This window comes from Anolis sagrei, chromosome Y (genome assembly GCF_037176765.1).
Source record: "Anolis sagrei isolate rAnoSag1 chromosome Y, rAnoSag1.mat, whole genome shotgun sequence".
Classification (NCBI taxonomy): Eukaryota; Metazoa; Chordata; class Lepidosauria; order Squamata; family Dactyloidae; genus Anolis; species Anolis sagrei.
In genome coordinates, this window is record NC_090035.1 from 77,680,508 (window position 1) to 77,700,333 (window position 19,826).

Genomic DNA, 19,826 nt, shown 5'->3' on the forward strand with positions numbered 1-19,826 from the left:
CTCCCTATGACTTCGCCTCATATCCAGCCTCTGTTTCAAAGCCTCCACCACACTCCGGGGCAGAGAGTTCCACTGCTGAACAACTCTCAGAGTCAGGAAGTTCTTCCTCATGTTCAGGTGGAATCTCCTTTCCTCTATTTTGAAGCCATTGTTCCATTGTGTCCTAGTCTCCAGGGAAACAGAAAACAAGCTTGCTCCCTCCTCCCTATGACTTCCCCTCACATATTTATACATGGCCCTCATCATGTCTCCTCTCAGCCTTCTCTTCTTCAGGCATTTTGGGTGAACTGCCTAATAATTTCACAAACCCCGATGACATCTAGGCATTTGATAATGCAACAATGTTAACAGTTCTAATCACAGAGGAGGAGGGTTTTTGGTGGGAGGATTCCACCAAATGATTTTAGTCGCTCTCCTCTGGACACATTCCAGCTTTGTCAACATCTCCCTTCAATTGTGGTGTCCAGAATTGGATGCAGTGTGATTCCAGGCAGAATAGAGCATGACTTCCCTGGTTCTGGACACTCGACTCCTATTGACGCAGGCCAAAATCTGTCTTCTCCTGCACAGAAACCCTGAGGGCACCTAGACGGTCCTAACAATGGGTTGTTGTAGATTTTTTCGGCCTCTATGGCCATGTTCTAGAGGCATTCTCTCCTGACATTTCGCCTGCATCTATGGCAAGCATCCTCAGAGGTAGTGAGGACTGTTGGAACTAGGAAAATTGGGTTTATATATCTGTGGAAAGACCAGAGTGGGACAAAGAACTCTTGTCTGCTGGAGCTGGGTGTGAATGTCTCAACTGACCACCTTGATTAGCATTTGATGGCCTGGCAGTGCCTGGAGCAATCTTTTGTTGAGAGGTGATTAATGTTCCTGATTGTTTCCTCTCTGTTGTTTTGCTGTTTTAATTTTAGAGTTTTTTTAATACTGGTAGCCAGATTTTGTTCATTTCCATGGTTTCCTCCATTCTGTTGAAATTGTCCACATACTTGTGGAATTCAATGGTTTCTCTGTGTAGCCTGACATGGTGGTTGTGAGAGTGGTCCTCACAATATTGCTGGACATAGGAGATTGGCTTTACATAATGTGATAGGCTTTATGGCTCCTAAACTATAGAATTAATGCAGTTTGAACTACCTTGGCTTTTTAAGTTGGCTTTTAAGATAATTTCAGGGGGTCCTGGGGTAATAATAATAATAATAATAATAATGAACAACTTTGGGTTGCTGTGAGTTTTCCAGGCTGCCTAGCCATGTTCCAGAAGCATTCTCTCCTGACCTTTCGCCCAGTTCTACGGCAGGCATCCTCAAAAGTTGTGAGGTCTGTCGGAAACTACAACTCCCATCATTCCATAGCTTTGAGCCAAGGCAGTTCCAAATGGGATCATAGAAGACCTAGAGCATGAAAGGACCCACAAAAGCCACCTTTCTGCCAGGCAGGAAGATACCATCTGATCCCTCCTAGCAGATGGCCATCCAGCCTCTGCTTAAAAACCTCCAGAGGGCAATCCAACACACTCCCAGGCAACAGCATATTCTAGCATGCATACATACATACAGTGGGGGGGGGGGAGTATTTAGTTAGATAGGAATTGTACAAGTTCTCCCACTTAAAAAGATGAGATATTGTCTCTCATAGTTGAGGTCTACCTAAGATGTCAATCACAGGCCTCTCTCATATTTTTAAGTGGGAGAACTTGTACAATTCCTATCTGACTAAATACTTTTTCCCCCACTGTACACACACACACATATCTAAAAGGTAAAGGTTTCCCTTTGCTGTTAAGTCCAGTCATGTCCGACTCTAGGGGTTGGTGTTCATCTCCATTTCTAAGTCGAAGAGCCAGCATTGTCCACAGTCACCTCCAAGGTCATGTGGCCAGCATGACTATCTGGAGGTCCTGTTACCTTCCCGCAGAAGTGGCATCTATTGATCTACTCACATCTGCATGTATACGAACCCACACAATATCTTTGTTCATCTGGAGAGGCCCTGCTCTTGATCCCGCCAGCATCGCAGGCGCGATTGGTGGGGATGAGAGGGCCTTTTCGGTGGTGGCCCCTCGACTCTGGAACTCACTCCCTAAGGACATCAGACAGGCCCCAACTCTGGCAGTTTTCAGGAGGAGTTTGAAGACGTGGTTGTTCCAGTGTGCCTTCCCGGATTAATGATCCCATAGCACTTTGTCCCGCTAAAGCACTTTACATTTTTTAGGTCTGCCCATATGTCTCTCCACAAACACCACTATCACCTGTTCGTCCATGTTCAGCACTATTTACAATTTTAATTTTACATTTGGCCTTCCCATAGTTTTAATTGTATGTTGTCTTATTGATAATGTTATATGTTTATGTTTTATTTTAATTGCTTATATTGTTGTGATTATTGCTTGTATTGTGTGTTCGGGCTCGGCCTCATGTAAGCTGCACTGAGTCCCTTGGGGAGATGGTAGTGTTGTTAAATAAAGTGTTGATATTATTATTATGTTTTCATACTGCTAGGTTGGCAGAAGCTGGGGCAACAGTGGGAGCTCACCCGCTCCCTGGATTCGGACCGTCGGCCTTTTGGTCAGCAAGTTCCACAACTCAGTGGTTTAACCAAAACCTTTGGATGGCATAGGGAAGGGTTTACATGCCTGTGGTGTTTGTTTTGCTATCTGTGCCCTTCAGCTTTCACTGCCTGAACATCAAACAAAAAGTGGGTGCTAGAAACAATATCATACAAAAGCTGACTGGCACAACCTGGAGATCACAGCCAGACACAGTGAAGACATCTCCCCTTTGCTACTCTGCTGCTGAGTACGCATGCCCAGAGTGGAACACATCTCACCACGCTAAAACAGTAGATGTGGCTCTTAATGAGACATGCCGCATTATCACGGGATGTCTGCGCCCTCCACCACTGGAGAAATTACACTGTCTAGCCCAGGGGTCCTCAACCTGGGGTCCCCAGATGTTTTTGGCCTACAACTCCCAGAAATCCCTGCCAGTTTACCAGCTGTTAGGATTTCTGGGAGTTGAAGGCCAAAAACATCTGAGGACCCCAGGTTGAGAATCACTGGTCTAGCTGGTATCGCACCACCTGACATCCGCCGGGAAGTAGCAGCCAATAGTGAAAGGACAAGACAGAGACATCTCCAGCTCATCCCGTTTGGATATCAGCCAGCACGTCAACGACTTAAATCAAGACATAGTTTTCTAAGATCTACAGAGGCACTCTCTGGAACACCTCAGCAAGCTAGAGTCCAAAAGTGGCAGGCTCAAACCCAGAACCTCAACCAATGGCTGATACCAAATGAGAGACTCCCCCCTGGGCACACAGAGGACTGAGCGACTTGGAAGGCGCTGAACAGAGTGCGCTCTGTCACCACGAGATGCAGAGCCAACCTCAAGAAATGGGGCTACAAAGTGGAATCCATGACATGCGAGTGCGGAGAAGAGCAAACCACTGACCACCTGCTGCAATGCAACCTGAGCCCTGCCACATGCACAATGGAGGACCTTCTTGCGGCAACACCAGAGGCAGGCTCGTAGCCAGGATTTCGATTCGGGGGGGGGGGGGGGGGGCTGAGTTTGTTTCGGGGGGGGGGGGGGCTGAGTCTGAAAGAGGGTCTACGCTAGCAAACCTTTTGTATCGTTACCCCAATACCCCCATGCATATGGGATATATTGAGTATGGTGATCAGATCATGATATGAATAAACATAACAGTTTAAATAATGCACCAGTAAGTCCTTTTCGCGAACCACCATGAGAATTTCGGAGGGGGCTGAAGCCCCTCAAGCCCCCCCCCCCCCCCCGGCTACATGCCTGACCAGAGGCACTCCAAGTGGCCAGATACTGGTCAAAGGATATTTAATCAACTACCAAGCTTGCAAACTTTGTGTTTTGTCTGTTTGTTTGTTTTGTTAAAAATGTAATACAACTGTCTGCTTGCTCCTGACACAATAATAAATACCTCCAAGGTTATGTGGCCAGCATGACTGCATGGAGCGCCGTTACCTTCCCACCAGAGCGGTCCCTATTGATCTACTCACATTTGCGTGTTTTCGAACTGCTAGGTTGGCAAAAGCTAGAGCTAACAGTGGGAGCTCATGCTGCTCCTCGGATTCGAACCTGCAACCCTTTGATCATCAAGTTCAGCAGCTCAACGGTTTAACCCACTGCATCTACAAACATTTGTAGATGTTTGTAACTCTGGGACTGCCTGCAATGTGACCTCCCTCCCCAATTTTAGGACAATGCATGCCGAAGGTCAAATGAAATAAAACTCTCCCACACATTAATTCTTGTCTGGAATGTTTCTCCCCCCATTCAAAACATTTTTAATTTGTAATCATCACGTAGCATCTGCCAACAACACACACACTCACAAAAGTATCACAGAAGGGAAAAGAAAAGGCATGGTGTTGGAAATGTCCGTCTGGAATTGTTATATTTTTAAGGGCAGGGAAAGGCTTCGTACCCCCATCCGCTTCAAGGGCCACTTTCGGAAACGAGGGCCCTTGGCACACAAAAAAACCCACAAACAAAACCCTTCTCCATCTTCAGGGTTTCGACTACAAGGCCAACGCTCACATTCTCTATGTTACGGAACTGGTATGGATCAGGACACACTCAAAGGGATGCGGCACCTTTGCCGAATGAAACAAGAGGCAACTAGGGAAAAAGGGGGGAAAAAACAACCGACACGAGTCAAAAGGACACACAAGTGGCTTCCGCATCTTCTCTCTCCGGCTGGCCCCACATTCTCCCGGGTGGCGTCGGGACGCAGCCGGGCTTCGCAGCAGCAACCAGGACAAGTCCCACAACGGAGCCGGCAGCCGCCTTCTCCTCCGCTTCCGTTTCCGCCCGTCCTTCCTGTCACATCTCATCGTCCAGGCCGTAATCCTCTTCCGGGAAGTCCCCCACCACCACGTGCTGTGGCTTCACAAAGGCCCCGTATTTTGGCTGGCACTCAAAGTACCGCTTTCCACCGACGCTGCCAAGAGGAAGGGAAATTGCAGTGAAACTCTCACACCATCAGGTTTCTGCAATATCTTTTGTGTTGAAAGGCACTTTTTCTCATTTTAAGATCTATTGCATTACGTTTAACTTTGCATAAAAGTATCATTTTCTCCATCTTTCTATATATATAAAAATGCTCTGCATAATGAGTACCTTAAAAACAAAAGAACCAATGAACGAAATCACACCAAATTTGGCAACAAAACATCTCACTACGCCATCACTCAAAAAATTATGATCTTGTCATTTGGGAATTGTAGTTGTTGGGATTTATAGTTCACCTACAATCAAAGAGCATTCTGAACTCCAACAATGATGGAATTGAACCAACCTTGGCACACAGGACTCCCATGACCAACAAAAATACTAGCAGCGTTTGGTGGGCATTGACCTTGAGTTTGGGAGTTGTAGTTCACCTACATCCAGAGGGCACTGTGGACTCAAATAATGATGGATCTGGACCAAACTTGGCACGAATATTATATATGCCCAAATATGAACACAGATGGGGTTTGGGGGAAATAGACCTTGGCATTTGGGAGCTGTAGTTACTGGGATTTATAGTTCACCTCCAATCAAATACCATTCTGAATGAACACCACGAATTACAGAATTGGGGCAAACTTCCCACACTGAACCCTCATGACCAACAGAAAACACTTAAGGCCATCCAATCTAACTCCCTTCACCAGGGCAAGAAAACGTAATCAAAGCCTTCCTGACAGAGAGCCATCCAGCCATAGATATAGATATATATGATTCACACACACACAGATAAAGTATCATAGATTTGAAAGGGACCCCTCAAGAAGGGCAATGATATGTTGCATGTTCCAGAGTAGGCAAACCAGACAATCTCTACGTCAACACTGTCAAAGAAACAGCAAGAAATACTGTTTACCCACAAGCAGAAAGACATTACATATATTAGAAACAAGCACTTTCTAATTACTTTATTTTCCAGATCACCAGACTGGGCCACAGCAACGCGTGGCAGGGGACCACTAGTATCTATATATGTTTAAGTCAAAAGTATGTTTGTTTGTAACACACCTAAGCTGTTGCAAGGTGAAATGGCTTTGTTATTATTATTTTTGTGTCTGGAGCGACTTGAGAAACTGCAAGTTGCGCCTGGAGTGAGAGAATTGGCCATCTGCAAGGATGCTGGATGCTTGACCATCCCTATGTGAGGCTTCCCTCGTGTCCCTGCATGAGGAGCTGGAGCTGACAGATGGAGCGATAAGCGCCCTCCCCAAATTCGAACCTCTGACCTGTTGGTCTTCAGTCCTGCTGGCACAAGGGTTTAACCCACTGCACCACCGGGGCCCCTAATGGCTTTGTAATGTCACTGGATTGGGTGTTGCTAGGTTAAGTTGGGGGTCCTTCCAGACAGGTCCCATACTCCAGGATATGACCACAGATTTTCTGTTTATCCCAGATTATCCGGCAGCAAGGACTCATATAATCCAGTTTAATGCAGAAAACCTGGGATCAGATCCTGGGATATAGGGCCTGTCTGGAAGGTCCCTCATATAGAAAGGTGATATGTATGGAAGTGAAGGGGAAAGAAAGAGAGGGAGAGAGGGGGAGAAAAAGAAGGGATAGAAAAGTGACACGTGTGTGTGAGGAGAAGGGAGGAAAGGAAGGAAGGAAGGGGAAGGAAAAAGGTGATGTGTGTATGAGGGGAAGAGAGGAAAGAAAGAAAGGAAGGAAGGAAGGAAGGAAGGAAGGAAGGAAGGAAGGAAGGAAAAAAAGGTGATGTGTGTATGAGGGGAAGAGAGGAAAGGAAAGGAGGGAGGGAAAAGAAAGGTGATGTGTTTATGAGGGGAAAATAGGAAAGGAAGAAAGACAGACAGAAAGAAAAGGAAGGTGACGTGGATGAGGGGAAGGGAGGAGACAGACAGGGAAGGAAGGAAGGAAGAGGAAGGAAAAAAGGTGATGTGTGTATGAGGGGAAGAGAGGAAAGGAAGGAAGGAAGGAAGGAAGGAAGGAAGGAAGGAAGGGAAAAGAAAGGTGATGTGTTTATGAGGGACAGACAGACAGAAAGAAAGAAAGAAAGGAAAGGTGACATGTATATGAGGGGAAGGGAGGAGAGAGAGAGACAGAGAAGAAAGAAAGAAAGAAAGAAAGAAAGAAAGAAAGAGGAAGGAAGGAAGGAAAGGAAAGGAAAAGAAAGGTGATGAGTGTATGAGGGGGAGAGAGGAAAGAAAGAAAGACAGAAAGACAGACAGAAAGAAAGAAAGAAAGAAAGAAAGGGAAGGTGACATGTGTATGAGGGGAAGGAAGGAGAGAGAGAGACAGAGAAGAAAGAAAAAGAAAAAGAAAAAGAAAGAAAGAGGAAGGAAGGAAGAAGGGAAAAGAAAGGTGATGAGTGTATGGGGGGAGAGAGGAAAGCAAGAAAGAAAGAAAGAAAGAAAGAAAAAGAAAGGGAAGGTGACGTGTATGAGGGGAAGGAAGGAGAGAGACAGACAGACAGAGAAGGAAGGAAGGAAGGAAAGGAAAAGAAAGGCGGTGAGTGTATGAGGGGAAGAGAGGAAATAAAGAAAGAAAAAGAAAGAAAGAGGGAGGAAGGAAGGAAGAAAGGAAAGGAAAAGAAGGGTGATGAGTGTATGAGGGGAAGAGAGGAAAGAAAGAAAGAAAGAAAGAAAGAAAGAAAGGTGATGTGCATATGAGAGGAAGAGAGGAAACAAACAAACAAACAAACAAATAAAGATGACCTGTATATGAGGGGAAGGGAGGGAAAGGAAGGAGGGAGCGTGACCTGTGTATGAGGGAAACAACAACAACACAACTTTATTCAAATCCCGCCCCATCTCCCTGTGAGAAATATGGAGCACGAAAGAAGAAAAGAGCCACAAGGACAGCCATATTACCATGGAAACATTGTGAGGTAGACCCTCTCAGACCTTGAGAAGGGAAAAAGAGGAGGGGGAGAAAATAAAAAAAAGTAGGGAAAGGAAGGGAGAAGGAAGGGAAGGGGGGAAGAAGAAAAATGAGGAAAGGAAAGAAGAGAAAGAAAAGGGGGAAAGGTATGAGGGGAGGTAAACAGAAAAAAGGAGCCCCCGGTGGCGGTGGGTTAAACCCCTGTGCCGCAGACCAACAGGTTGCATGTTCGAATCTGGGGAGAGCATGGATGAGCTCCCACTATCAGCTCCAGCTCCTCATGTGGGGACATGAGAGAAGCCTCCCACAAAGACAATAAAACATCAAAAACATCCAGGCGTCCCCTGGTCAATTTCCTCACACCAGAAGCGACTTGCAGTTTCTCAAGTTGCTCCTGACACGACAAAAAAAAAAAAACCCAGAAAAAAGAGATGAAAGTTGGGGGGGGGGGGGGGTCAGTGGCCCTTGCGATACCCAAGCAAAGCCAGGTATATACTCCAGTTTAAAATCTAATACAAAGTAATGTATACAGAATTTGATAGATTAATAGTAGCTACAGTGTGTGCTTTAAAAGTGGTGGGAGAAAGAAAATCATTTTTGTCTTCCCTCATCCTCCATTGCGCCAAGCAGACTAAGGCCCATGTACACATTAAGAAAAAAACACTCTCTAAATACCAATAATGCCAGTGAAGATAATGCCATAGCAAATTATATTGGAAGTATTTATGCTTTTATCTGCATGCGCTAGCATGGAATGAATCCAGAATTTTTTAATGTAGTGACTTTGCGTGATTCGCTTTCATCAGCTGTGGACTCATTTTTGTCCCTGTATCTAAACCCTTCAAAACCTGGGCCACCATTTAAAAGGCCGTGTTTTGTTTATCTCAAGCTTGCAACAGAGTGGACTGGGGGAGACAGAAAGCGTTGCCACTTGAAGGGAAAAGCCTTACCTGCCGTCATGCTTCCCCAAAGGCTCGTCATACTTGATGCCGATCCAGTAACCAGGTTTGAACTCAGTTAAACCTATGGAGAGAATAAAAGGGAGGGAGATATAAAGGTGCACCAGACTAATGGTTTCCAGATTTTGTTCCTCCAGAACAGGCATGGGCAAACTTCAGCCCTCCCGGTGTTTTGGACTTCAACTCTCCAACACACCTGGAAGAAGGACGAAGTTTGCCCATGTCAGGATTAAGCCCAATGAATTAATGGTAAAATCTGGTAATGAATGTTGCCAAAATGGGGCTTAGAAACGTCAACAACCCTTCTTTCCCTTGAAGCAACTGCCTCATCGGAGGCAGGCATTCTTTATTTTGTTTTCATGCATTTTGTTGTACTATTCATGCCGTGAGACACCTGAATCCGCTGGAGAGAGGGCCGGGTTATAAATACTTTATTATTATTATTATTATTATTATTGAGAAACAACAAGATGAGTCCACAGCTGGCAAGATCACTCTGCTGGCTGTTGTATTGGATCACACATCGGACACTTCCCAAGTGTCTAGGACTTTGTGATGTATCAGCGAATAATGCGTGCAGATCCCAGTAAGGTGGCCTTCTGCAGCTGGCCGATGGTAATTTTGTCAGCACCGATTGGGTTTAAGTACAGGCCAAGGTCTTTAGGCACTGCACCCAATGTGCCGATCACTACTAGGTCCACCTTGAATGGCTTGTGCCAGAGTCTTTGCAGTCTGATCTTTAAATCCTTATATCATGTTAGCTTTTCCTGTTGTTTATCTGCAATCCTGCTGTCACCTGGGATTGTGACATCAACGATCCATACTTTGTTTTTTAACACGATCGTGAGGTCAGGAGTGTTATGCTCTAGAACTCTGTCTGTCTGAATTTGGAAGTCCCAGAGGAGTTTGGCATGTTCATTCTCTGTAACTTTTTCCGGCTTGTGATCCCACCAGTTCTTTGTCACAGGCAGATGGTGTTTGTGGCACAAGTTCCAATTCCAGAGCAACGGTATTATGCCTCTGCTTGTAGTCTGTCTGCGTGATCTTCTTGCAGCAGCTGAGGATGGGATCTATTGTTTCATCTGCTTCCTTGCAGAGTCTACATTTGGGATCTGTTGTCGACTTTTCAATTCTGGCTTTGATGGCTTGTTCTTGGGCTGCCAGAATCAGGCCCTCCGTCTCATTATTATTATTATTATTATTATTATTATTATTTTCTCTTTACTCACCAACATACATCACGGTCCCCCGTTTGTTGGGCTGCCCTGATGACCGCACCTCACACCTCGCCCCCACGGATATCGCCTCCGCCAAGGCCTTCTCCTCCGCCAGCTTCTGCTCTTGCTCAGCCTCCTTCTTCAGCATCTCTTCCCGATTGTACTGCCCCAGCTTGCTGCGTTTCATGAAGGAGCGAGCAGTGTCTGTGGGAAAAGAAATAAGGTTGGTCCTGACTTTCATTATGAAGTATGTGTCTGCAGATGCTTTCTTACAAACCCATTCTTTGCAAAGTATTTTAAAGATAACTCAATACAGCACACAGTCTACAGCAACCATAGAAATAAGCCATCTCATTCTTTCTATGAAGGGATAATCAATGTCTCAGACCTTCCTGGGAAATCACACGATTTATATCCTCAGGAGGCTATTTCTGAAATAACGTTGCAACCACATTTCCATGCCAATAATCCCCATCTGTCCTCACCTGTTCTTTTGTCATAATCGGCATCGGCCAGCTCAAACTTCTCCACCCTTGACAAGTCTTCATATTCCCCAATGTTCGCACCACTCCTGTCGATAACCTACAAATCCAAACAGAATAGTTACCTCACATTACTGGCATATAATTTTTAAGAAGGTATTAGTTAGCCTGTTGTCACACTCCTGGCAAAAGATCCCTTCTTTCCATGGTTACTTTAGTAACAATAAATACAAGTATGGTCCTCTGTTTGGCTTTTTCTAAAAGGATGTATTTATATACATTTTTTTACCCATCCCATATCTCTGCTGGTTTCTAGAGCTGCCAGCCAGTATTCCAAGAAACTCCTCAGCCCTAGAAGTTAATGTTGTTCTGCTACTCCCCTAGAGAAAAGCAGCACTCACGTGAATCCTGCACCCGTCATCAACGGGGTAAGACCCCAGCAAGGCCTCGTCGCTGTCCAGTTTCATCACAAACTTGTCGTCTGCAGTGTAAAGCTCGAGGTCCATGCATGATGCCGGGCTGCCCACAACCAGTTCCAACTTACACTGTTGGGAAAGATGGAGTCTGTTATTTATTTATTTATTTACGACATTTATATGTGGCCCTTCTCACCCCAAAGGGGACTCAGAGTGGCTTACAACTTAAAGATCTTCCGGGGAGGCCCTCCTTTCACTCCCACCACCGTCACAAGCACGGTTGGTGGGGACAAGAGAGAGGGCCCTCTCGGTGGTGGCCCCCCGCCTCTGGAACACCCTTTCTGGAGAAATAAGACAGGCCCCATCCCTCCCCTCCTTTTGTAAGAGCCTGAAGACCTGGTGGTTTAAACAAACCTTTGAGAACGACTAGTTCTAGCTCTGCCCCAGATACTGTTGAAATTGGCCATATCTTTTTCTACCAATTACCTAGCCCGCTTTCTTCTATTAGGCCCTGGAAATGTACAGCCATAAACTCTTGCATGTCTTCAAACTGCTAGGTTGGTAGAAGCTGGGGCTCACGCTGCTCCCCATATTCGAACCTGCGACCTTTTGGTCAACAAGTTCAGCAGCTCAGTGCTTTTAACCCACGGCACCATTTTGGGCTATCTACTCTTTTATCTGAGACTAGCCGTCCCATGCCACGTGTTGCTGTGGCCCAGTCTGTGTGTTTTATGTGTGTATATTTTGTGTATATATGTGTTTCTTTGTGTATAAATGTGTGTGTGTGTGTGTGTGTGGGTTTGCAAATGTGTTGTATTTTTTCGTTTTTGGCTTTTTGTGTTTTTCAGTGTTTTTATGAGTGGCGGTCACTTATTGTATTGTGTCAATTCGTCCAGTGGTTTTTGAGTTATGTTAATCCCACAAACGAACATTACACTTTTATTTATATCCTAGCCATTCCCTGCCATGGGTTGCTGTGGCCCTGTGTATATGAGTTTTGTGTGTGTATGTATGTGTATATATGTGGTTTTGCACATATGTTGTAATGTAATTTTTTTTTTTGCTTTTTAAGTCTCTTCTGCTATGTTTTTTAGTGTTTTCATGAGTGATGGTCACTCATTGGCCTGATAGGTGTCTTGTGTCCTGCTTCTTGGCAAGGGGTTGGACTGGATGGCCCATGAGGTCTCTTCCAACTATTTGATTCTATGATTCTATGTGTCGAAATTTGGTGTCAATTCGTTCAGTGGTTTTTGAGTTATGTTAATCCCACAAACGAACATTACATTTTTATTTATATAGATGTACTGTACTGTACTGCCTGCAACAATAAAAGCAATCCTTTAACCTTTTTAATCCTTGCCAGAGCATCCTGCGTATTTTCTCTCCTGTTTCCTATCATAAGCACATATATAGCACTGGCATTGCTGCACTCTGTTATCAAATATTCCTACACCAAATGCCTTAAATCCAATGTGGCTGTGTAATGTGGTGCTTCCACTATAGTTGCCAACCTACGTGGCAACTGAACCCAAAGGTGGGTGCATCCGCTGCTATTGTGTACCTTCACACTGTTATAGAGACCATACCAGGGATTGTTTTGGCAAGATTTGCTCAGAGTGGATTTTGCCTTTGCCTTCCTCTGAGGCTGACAAAAGCATGATTTGCACCAAGGTCACTTAGTGGGTTTCCATCGCTCAGTGGGTATTCAAACCCAGTCCAGTATTCAATGGCTACAACAAGCTATTGTCTAATTTAGACATGAGGGCCAACTTTGGCTCTCCTGGTGTTTTGGACTTCAACTCCCACAATTCCTAACGGCCTACTGGCTGTTAGGAATTGTGGGAGTTGAAGTCCAAAATACCAGGAGAGCCAAAGTTGGCCCATTCCTGTTGTAGTTGTTGCTGCCACACTGGATGGGATAGCATTGGTCCAGCTATGCCATAATATGCTTGACAAAATGGCTCTGTAGGGGACTCAGTCCCCAAATTGTTGGCTGGAGCTCTGCATCGCGACAGCAACCAGCCAATCACTTCTGTGATGCAGTCTGTAAAGCTCACAGATGTTCAAAAGAGGTTATGCGGGACCAATAACGAAGGTGAAAGAGGTACATGAGCCAGGCGAGTGTTGTCAGCAAACCTCCAAATGTCATGCTAGTTTCACGCTGCCAGTATTGCAGAGAGGGGGGTGGTGAAGTGCTGAAACAAAAGCCAGCCTTTGGCACAGGGCCACATGCTGCATTTGCAACCGGGAGGAGGAGGAGAGGGGGCCGCAGAGCATCAGGGCCGCTTGGCTGGCGCACCTAGCCAAGCACTGTCCACCAGCTGCCAAGCCGCAGTTAATCCCAGTTTGGATGTGTGTGGAAGACAAAAGGATCTGCTGTTGACAGAGTGCTGGCTGATGGATGGGCAGCTCAAAATGGAGATTTTCCCAGACCGAACGATGCACTGTCAAGCATTTGATGAAAATGTATTATAAACAGACAAGGTGGGAAGACAGAGAAACAAGTTTGGAACTTGAAGCAAGCAGGGGATGGGTGGTTGGATGGCGCCAAAGAGCAGCTTTGTATGTGAAAGGAGATATCGAATCAAAGGACGCCACAAAGAGGGGAACTGTGTGTGTGCTGCATCCATGCAAAAATATGCATGACGCAGAGCATGGCATCCAGTTCAAAATCAAGCTGGGAAAGACAAACCCTGGCTGTCTAGCAGTACCCAAAAGCAAAATGTTCCTACACGGAATTTCATTATTTCCCCCACCACATTAGTGGCATGGAAATCTATCCGCACAGACATTCAGAAAGCAAAAGAAGCCAATGCTCTGCAATATCAAAGATGCTGCAGTCAATGGGCACACAAAACACATTGTTTGCAGTTTGGTCCTTGCTGCAAAGCAGCAAAGGGCCATACCAGTATCCGCAGGGCATACATTTACTTTCTCCATTAGAGGACACTCCCTTAGGATCCTGAAAGGGCCACAAAACACTACAGCAATCAATTTGTATATCCTTGGTACCTCAAGCTCAAACAATCTCTGGGTGGAATGAACGATGCATGTCTCTAAACTTAGGAAATTTAATTTATAACAATAACAACAAATTAATACAACCAGAAAATAAACAACAAACAAAAAAGAACCGCCAACTAAGCATCACAACTTTTGACCTGAAGTCGAAAATCTGAACCACACTTTACATCACTGCAATCTATAAGAAAAAGAAAGGAAACAATACTTATGGCCTTTTAGTTGCAATAAAACAAGTTAGGATACAGGGGCCAAAACTTCATTTTTGTTGGCTGGTTATAACCCCATTCTGACAACACAAGTTGCCCTTTATTTGTTTAAAGCTGCTAAAAGGAGGTCGGAGTACATAGATCAGATTGGGGTGCAGTGTAGGGGAGACGAGGATAGTTGATGCATATATCTATGGCTACCTGTATATTTGTATTTTATTTTAAGAGGGCTAGATGCATGTTGTGTCTGCACTGTTTGTTTTTGATAAGGCCAATTGGCTAATCAATAAAAATTGCTGTGATTGTTGTTGTGACTTTAAATTCAGCTCTGTCCATAAAATGAGCATACTATATTAAAGAGAAGAAATCCCAAATGTCCACTGAGGAGAAGGTGGGCTGCATAAAGCTTCAGTTAGTTATTGATAAAACAAAGAGACCAAACTGCAGAAACATGGCTTTTTAAAATTCCCTTCTAGTCATTCCCCTGCATCCATTTTTTCTACAAGGAACAGAAAGCAAGCTCTTTCAATGTTTTCCATATCCTTGTGTATTTCCAACCATGCAGGTGCTCTTATGCACATGCTCTCTGTGCATAATATTTACATCAAACCCTTCAAAGATGATTAATATTAACAATGCAGATCTCAGTCTCCTCCAAATCAGTAAGTCACTGGGATCATTGCAATGTTACAGTCCATTGGGCACCAGCCCATCCCTGAAGTGAATACTTATTTGGTGATTCTGTAGTCACAGCTATATATGAAGCATCGAAAGGAAGAAATAACGGGTGCCATCAATGAGGTGTGAACAGTTAAATCAATTGTAAAATACACCAACCAAGCCTCTAGACATGTGGTTCCCCAGATGTTTTGGCCTTCAACTCCCAGAAATCCTAACAGCTGGTAAACTGGATGGGATTTCTGGGAGTTGTAGGCCAAAACACCTGGGGTCCCACAGGTTGCGAACCAATGTTGCAAAGACATGTATCAGTCCTCAATGCAGGCAGACAACAACCAGGGGCATCCTAACAAATGTCAGGGACTCTCATTCATGAGGACTCTCTTTCAAAATGGGGCAATACTGCAGCTGTGGAAAGTTTCCCAAGATATTTCGCCTTCCCTGCCAAAGACAGTAGATGCTGCACCAAATTATAACTACCATTGAGCCATCGCAGTGAATGTGGTGTCAAACTGCATCAATCCTACAGTGTAGACACACCAGGTTTATCAGGAAGAGGACCAAGGTTGAGAGAAAGCTTTTGGTCCAGGTCTGACCACTCTCTTGCATTGCAATCCAAACCCACCAAAAGTAGGAGGAAGCCATATCTCCCCCTACAAGGGAAGAGGAAAGATTCAAACCCAGTCTTGGAAATGGAACTTTGATTTACTTCTGTCACAATTTACGATCTATAAACTGGAAAGGGGAGAAGTCATGGTTATGGATGAGAGGAAGGCAATTTATTTTTAAAAGCATGGTTCCCCTTTACTTTGATATAACTTTAATTTGAGGAGAAGGGGATGAGAATGGGGAAGCAAATTTACTTTTAAAAAGGGGGATCCTTTTTACTTAGTTATGACACCTAGTTTTGGGGGGTTGAGGATATGAGTGTAGAAGTCAATTACAAAATGGGAGTACCTTTTTATTCATAACTTATTATTGCTAATTTTGAGGGGGGAAAGGGGTCTGGAAAAGGGGACGATTGAATAAGGGAATATGATAGAAGAAGCAGTCTTTTTTTTAAAGGACCCCTTAATTATAAACCACAACCCCAGATTTTTTCAGTGAAGAGGGTTTGAGTGAGGAAGGCAAATCATTTTTAATTAGTAAAGTTCTACTTACTTCATAAATTACACCTAATTTGGGGGCAAAGGAAGCAAGTGTGAGTTGAAAAGGTAATTTTCTTTTTATACATTTGAAAGAAAAGAGTTCTTAAGAGTGAGCCAATGGGGTGCTGTAAGGGACTTGATTATTTTAATAGTTTATAAATGTATTTTAAAGGATTTTAATTGAATTATAACATTTATATGTTGTGGGTTTTAAATAGAACAGTTTTTCTAATGTTGTGAGCCGCTTTATGTCTCAATTGAGATAGTAATATTATTAATAGTAATAGCAATAGGAATAATAGGGGTGTCCCTTATAAATAATAGTAGCAACAGCAATAAGAGTGCCCCCTTCATAAATAAAAATAATAGCAATAGTGATAGTGATAGTAATACACCCCCCTTTATAAATAATAATGGTAATAATCATAATAGTGATAGGAATAATAGGTCCCCCTTTGTAAATAATAATAGCCTGTTTTATTATTAATAATAATAACAACAGAGTCCTCCTTTATAAATGATAGGCCCCTGCTTTATAAATAAATAATAGTAATAAAAAGGACCCCTTTAGAAATAATAACAATAAAAGAGGTCCCCTTTATAAATAAGAAGTAATAATAATAATAATAATAATAAGGGCCTCTTTCTAAATAGCAATAACAGTGGTCTCCCTTTATAAATGATAATAGGTCCCCTCTTATTATTATAATTAATAATAATAATAATCACGGGCACCCTTTACAAATAATAATAATGCCCCCTCTATTATTATTATTATTATGAAGAAGGAGGAGGAGGAGGATCACTTTTATAAATAAATAATATCCCCTTTATCAATAATAAGCATAATAGGATAATAATAATAGGTAATAATAATAATAATAATAATAGGTAAAGATAAAAGTTTCCCCTGACTTTAAGTCCAGTCATGTACGACTCTGGGGGTTGGTGTTCATCTCAATTTCTAAGCCAAAGAGCCAGCGGTGTCTATAGACACATACAAGGTCATGTGGCCAGGATGCAGTGCTGTTACCTTTCTGCTGAAGCGGTACCTATTGATCTATTCACATTTGCATGTTTTCAAACTGCTAGGTTGGCAGAAGTGGGAGCTCACCTCACTGCCCGGATTCAAACTGCCAACCTTTTGGTCAGCAAGTTCTGCAGTTCAGCGGTTTAACCTGCTGCACCATCAGTGGGCTCAATAATAATAAGAGGCACCCTTTATAAATAATACAGGAAAAAGCTTAAGACCTGGCTGTGGGAATAAGCGTTCAAAACGGAAATAGTGCAATAAGGATAATGGACTAATGGAATTTACAACTGGACAGGACTTGGACTACAATCTGGATTACGTTATTTTAATCGATGTTTTAATAATTAATATTTAATTGTATGGTTTATATTGGCATCAAATCGCTGCCTGTTGTAAGGCTGCCCTGAGTCCCCTTTTAGGGTGAGAAGGGGGGACACAAATATGTCAAATAACAGTAATAATGATAAGGCCCCCCTTTATGAACAATAATAGTAATTGTCATTAAAAGGACCCCCCTTATAAATAATAGCCTCCCTTGATAAATAATAATAGGTCCCCCTTTATACATAAAGAGTAATAAGAGCGGTCCCTTTATAAATAATAATAATAATAATAATAATAATAATAATAATATGTATTGGCATTGAATTGCTGCCTGCTGTAAGGCCGCCCTGACTCCCCTATTAGAATGAGATGGGTGGGATACAAATATGTGAAATAATAATAATAAGGTCCCCCTTTATGAACACTAATTGTCATTAAAAGGACCCCTTTATAAATAATAATAATAATAATAATAATAGGGGCCCTTTTATATACAATAATAGTAGTAGTAATAAAAAGGACCTTTATAAATAATAGTCATAAAAAGAACCCAAAGGATTGCTTTGATACATAATAATATTACAATAATATAATAATAGTAATAAGGTAAAATATTTATTAAAATAATATAATATTTATATTATATAAAATAATATATTATTATTATAGTTATAGTAATAAGGTAACAACAAGGGTCCCCTTGATACATAATAAAATAATAATAATAATAGGAATAAGGTATAATATTTATTAAAATAATATATTTATATTATATATAAATAACAATAGTAATAATATATTAATATTATAGTAATAGTAATAATAAGGTAACAAGGACTCCTTTGATACATAATAATAATATTACAATAATATAATAATAGTAATAAGGTAAAATATTTATTAAAATAATATAATATTTATATTATATAAAAATAACAATAGTAATATATTATTATTATAGTTATAGTAATAATAACGTAACAACAGGGGTTCCCTTGCTACATAATAACAATAATAATAGTAATAGTAATAAGGTATCCTTGATGCATAATAGTAATAAGGTATAATATTTATTAAAATAATATATTTATATTATATATAAATAACAATAGTAATAATATATTATTATAGTTATAGTAATAATAAGGTAACAACAGGGGTCGCCTTGATACATAATAATAATAATAATAATAATAATAGTAATAAGGTATAATATTTATTAAAATAATATATTTATATTATATATAAATAGCAATAGTATATTATAATTATTATAATTATATTTATAGTAATAATAAGGTAACAACAGGGGTCCCCTTGATACATAACAATAATAATAATAACAATAATAATAATGATAATAATGGGTTCCTGTCCCTTTAAATCTGGGCCTAGTCCTTCTTCCGGCCTTGCTCACCTTGAACTCGGCGAGGGTGAGGCCTCGGGCGTAGCGCTTCAGGCTCCGGAAGGAGTTGAGGTTGCTGCTGATGGAGACCGAGACCACGGCGGGCGTCCCCGTCACGCTCATCCCGGCGCCGCTCGGAAGAACGCCTCGCAGCCGCCGCTCCTCGCCTCAGACTGACCCTCGCCAGCCGCTCCCGGCGCCCAGCCAATCCGCAGCCGGGCGCGAGGGGCTCCACCAATCGCCGCCCGCGCCGCCCAACTTTTGCCCCGCCTTTTTTACCCTCCGAGCCAATCAGCATCCGAAGCCCCGCCTGAGGAAAAATCCCCTCAGCGCTTTAATACTATTTACCTCACTCTCTCTTCGACGTTTTCCCCTCCCCTCCCCCTTTGCTCCCGCCCCTTTCGACGTTTGGACCAATCCACAGCCGGGCGCGAAGGGTTTGACCAATAGCTGCTCACATCGAGCGATACTTGCCCCGCCTCCGTTACCTTTCTAGCCAATCAGCACCAAAGAAAACCCCCTCAGCGCTTAATATATTTTCCTCAGTCGCTCGCTCGCGCTTCCCACCCCCTATTAATGCTTAGCCAATCCGCAGAGAGGCGCGAGGAGGCTCAGCCAATCCGCAGCCCGCGCCGGGCAAAATTTGCCCCGCCTCCAATACTTGCCTATCCAATCAGCACCCTCCAGAAACTCCACATTCCCCTCAGTATCTCTTCATTTCTTTGCACCTTAGTCCCGCCCTCTTCTCGAATCATATTGGAAACCCCCAAGGACGTTGGCCAATAGAATGCGAGGAAAAAGCTCTCTCGACCAATGAGATGACGAGAAATAGAAAAAAAGATGGAGGCTGAAGGCAGGGTAAGTGAGGGCAAAGTTACATGCAGGGAAGGCTGCCCTCACTTAGGGCTATCCATTGGAATGAATAGGAAGATGCTCTAATTAAGGCTGAAAGAAGAAAAATAGCAATATTAATAATAATAATGGTGATTAGGATAATGATGCTTTTGTGCAGGATTGCAAAGTGATGTAGTTTTGGGAAATA

The 19,826-nt window shown here is 42.8% G+C and overlaps 1 protein-coding gene across 1 annotated transcript; it reads right to left on the reverse strand.

Annotated features, from left to right (window-relative positions):
* Window positions 1–4,288: 4,288 nt before the first annotated feature.
* On the reverse strand, window positions 4,289–18,973 carry LOC132781569 (tubulin-folding cofactor B). Its single transcript, XM_060785828.2, has 6 exons — window positions 18,797–18,973; window positions 10,952–11,095; window positions 10,554–10,650; window positions 10,081–10,272; window positions 8,843–8,915; window positions 4,289–4,983 (listed from the first exon to the last, which is right to left on the reverse strand). The coding sequence occupies exons 1-6, from the start codon at window positions 18,905–18,907 to the stop codon at window positions 4,866–4,868; spliced, it is 735 nt and encodes a 244-aa protein (XP_060641811.2). The 5' UTR covers window positions 18,908–18,973; the 3' UTR covers window positions 4,289–4,865.
* Window positions 18,974–19,826: the final 853 nt, after the last annotated feature.

Bases quoted from the DNA above. Each gene is read 5' to 3' on its own strand.
- LOC132781569 (XM_060785828.2), bottom strand. From the start codon at position 18,907: ATGAGCGTGACGGGGACGCCCGCCGTGGTCTCGGTCTCCATCAGCAGC. The intron at 11,096-18,796 runs GTGAGCAAGGCC...CTTTCCCAACAG, and splicing joins TCACCCTCGCCGAGTTCAAG to TGTAAGTTGGAACTGGTTGT. The intron at 4,984-8,842 runs GTAAGGCTTTTC...TCCTCTTGGCAG, and splicing joins TTGGGGAAGCATGACGGCAG to CGTCGGTGGAAAGCGGTACT.